The 2,671-nt window shown below is 69.2% G+C and overlaps 2 protein-coding genes across 4 annotated transcripts in view; both read right to left on the bottom strand.

The window, feature by feature from the left end:
• LOC114484125 (NTPase KAP family P-loop domain-containing protein 1) overlaps positions 1-1,298 on the bottom strand; it is an 8,266-nt gene extending 6,968 nt beyond the window's left edge. The window contains 3 exon segments of the mRNA XM_055079317.1: positions 44-142; positions 145-210; positions 1,113-1,298. Of these exon segments, the coding sequence (XP_054935292.1) occupies positions 44-142; positions 145-210; positions 1,113-1,212 (265 nt within the window). The 5' untranslated portion in view covers positions 1,213-1,298.
• Positions 1,299-1,457: 159 nt separating this feature from the next.
• Positions 1,458-2,671, bottom strand: part of TRAPPC6A (trafficking protein particle complex subunit 6A) — a 13,317-nt gene continuing 12,103 nt past the window's right edge. For all 3 annotated transcript variants that reach the window (XR_008615602.1, XR_008615601.1, XR_008615603.1), the window contains one exon: positions 1,458-1,587. The gene's annotated coding sequence lies outside the window, so the exon portion shown is untranslated. The remainder of the gene's footprint in view (positions 1,588-2,671) is intronic.

Below are 2,671 nucleotides of genomic sequence, written 5' to 3'. Positions count from 1 at the left end.
GGCGGCCCCTTCTGGGCGCCGTGAGCGGGGCAGAGCCGCCGCCACGGGGGGCTGGGAAGTGCGGGCTGGGACCGCCGCTGCAGAACGGGGGGCTGGAGGCCCCGGCGACAGCCATCGCTACCCCATGGCGGCCTGGCATGCCTGGGGGGTGGCGACAGGGCCTGTAGGCTTGAGGTGCCACTGGGTCATGGTACCACTGGTGACAGCATCCTGGAAGGAACGGAGTGGGGGGGTGACTGGGCCTGGGTCCCTGACCCCTGAGGGGCACTGGCAGGAACCAGGTCAGGCCTTCAGATGGAGGCTGGGGCTCGTCACTCAGCTGAGGCCCAGGAGAAGTCAGAGAGAAGACGAGGAGGGGCTGTGGGCCGAGGAGGGGCCATGCCCTGCGCTCTCCCACGGCTGGGGCGGGGGGCGGGGGGTGGGAAGAGGTGCAGGGGCCTGGGCTTTAGCCAGGTGAGGGGCTAGAGGGGGGACGATGCCCCAGAGTTTCTGCTACTCCAAGTTCCTTGGTCCCTGGGGTGTCCCCCAGTGGGGGGCGGAGAGGACTGCACTGGGAGCTGGCCTGGCTGGTCCACAGGAGGCCAGAGTGACGAGAGGTGACTGTGGAGGGGGACAGGGTGGGGACTGGGAAGGGGGCTGCCCTGGGAGGCCCCGAGGAGGCTGGATCAGCCCTGATGGGAGTAACTGCCCCCTCCTCACCCTAAGCAGCAGCGCCTGCGGTCACCATGGGCGGCTGGGTCGCCGCCTCGTTCATACGCACGCAGTGTGGGCTGGGGGCTTGCCCTGCGACCCCTCCCGCCCGCTGCACTGCTCCCCCCAGGTTGTGGAGCAGTCCCCACAGGCCTGGCGATTTGGGGAGGGAATTCTGTCCACGCTGGGGGGAGGGGCAGGCCAGGTGGGCCGCCCCTGCTGGCATCCCCAGCCCAGGCTCCCACCTCCGGCCTCCCAGGGCCTACTGCGGTCCCCGCGGCCCCCTGTGCAGACGCCTCCACGGTGAGTGCCGGTGGCTTTTCCCTCCGGGGGCCTGAGGTTCTTCTGCTTGGCCATCCGCTCAGCAGCCCCCCACTCACAGGTCTCTCTTGTGACCAGGACCGCCCAGACTGAACCCCTACCTTTTCGGTGCCCCAATTCCCTGTCCAAGAAGTAGCGCTTGGTGGCGGTCCGGGGGGGCAGGGCACCCTTGGCGAAGTGGATGGTGTAGTGCTGGTTCATGGCGGCCGGGGGGCCTGCTGGCGGCGGCGGGGAGGAGAGGCCGGGCTCAGTACCCAGCCCCCTCGGGCGCCAGCAGCAAGAACCCACCCGCGGGACGGCCCCGAGGCCTGCGATAGATGAGACCTCATCCCTGATGTTGGGGTCCTGGGCTACCCAGGTGGCATGGGGGTGCTCTTCAGAGTAACAGGGAGAGGTCAGGATGGGGGGACGGGACAGCCAGGCGCGGGAGGATGAGAAGGACCGCCCAGACTGAACCCCTACCTTTTCGGTGCCCCAATTCCCTGTCCAAGAAGTAGCGCTTGGTGGCGGTCCGGGGGGGCAGGGCACCCTTGGCGAAGTGGATGGTGTAGTGCTGGTTCATGGCGGCCGGGGGGCCTGCTGGCGGCGGCGGGGAGGAGAGGCCGGGCTCAGTACCCAGCCCCCTCGGGCGCCAGCAGCAAGAACCCACCCGCGGGACGGCCCCGAGGCCTGCGATAGATGAGACCTCATCCCTGATGTTGGGGTCCTGGGCTACCCAGGTGGCATGGGGGTGCTCTTCAGAGTAACAGGGAGAGGTCAGGATGGGGGGACGGGACAGCCAGGCGCGGGAGGATGAGAACGCTCGGGGGGGTGTTGGGGGGTAATTTGGGGTGGGTGAGATTTCCAGGGCCTGGGTGTTCGGGAGCTGCTGGGAGTTTCCCAGAGGCTGGGACAGTGCGGGTGCTGAGCCGACCTGGGCTGGGAGCCAGGGGATGGCTGAGTAAGATTAGGGGGGAGCTAGGTACTGGGCGGGTGTGCCGTGGGCGGTGGAGGCTGGCACCCTTTGAAGGGACTTGAAACCAGTGCGGTGAGAGGCGGGGAGCAGTGAGCGCCCGAGCAGGCGAGCGGCTGAAACGTCAGGGCTGAGACGTTTGAGACCTAATGAGGGGCTGGAGGGAGGGGGACTCCAGGGGGGCAGGTGGAGTGGGCGTGGTCCAGTCTGGGGAGAGGCTGAGCAAACTGGGGATGAGGTGGGGGGCACTGGGCTTAAAATGTGAGGAGCCCAAAGCAGAAGCGAGGGAAGGAGGCTGTTTAGAGGCAGGCACGGGAGAGCGCAAGGGGCAGAGGAAACGGGGGCGAGGGCTGGAGTTGGTGAGGGTTGGGGGCCCTGCCCACCTCATCCCCCCGGCCTGGGGTCCCCCGTACCTGATGGCAGCCTCGCAGCCCCAGCTCCCTGCCCCGCCGCTGCCGCCAGCCGAGCTGCTGTGCCAGCCCCGCCGTCGGGCAGCGTCAGCACAGGCCCGACTGGTGACTGGTGAGAGGCAGCTGAGAGCCGGGAGCCCAGTGGCCCGACCGGTTTGCCCACCTTGTCCCCGCCCCTTCCCAGCAAGCCTGCCCAGTCCCTGTCCGGTGCGCTCAGCTCTCAAGGACTGGGGACTGCCGCCGCCCCCCCCCCCCCCCCCCCCCCCCCCCCCCCCCCCCCCCCCCCCACGCGAGGAGG

This window comes from Physeter macrocephalus, chromosome 17, assembly GCF_002837175.3.
Source record: "Physeter macrocephalus isolate SW-GA chromosome 17, ASM283717v5, whole genome shotgun sequence".
In the NCBI taxonomy this organism is placed as follows: Eukaryota; Metazoa; Chordata; class Mammalia; order Artiodactyla; family Physeteridae; genus Physeter; species Physeter macrocephalus.
The sequence above is the reverse complement of the archived record's forward strand: the minus strand, read 5'-3'. Positions and strand labels throughout refer to the sequence as shown.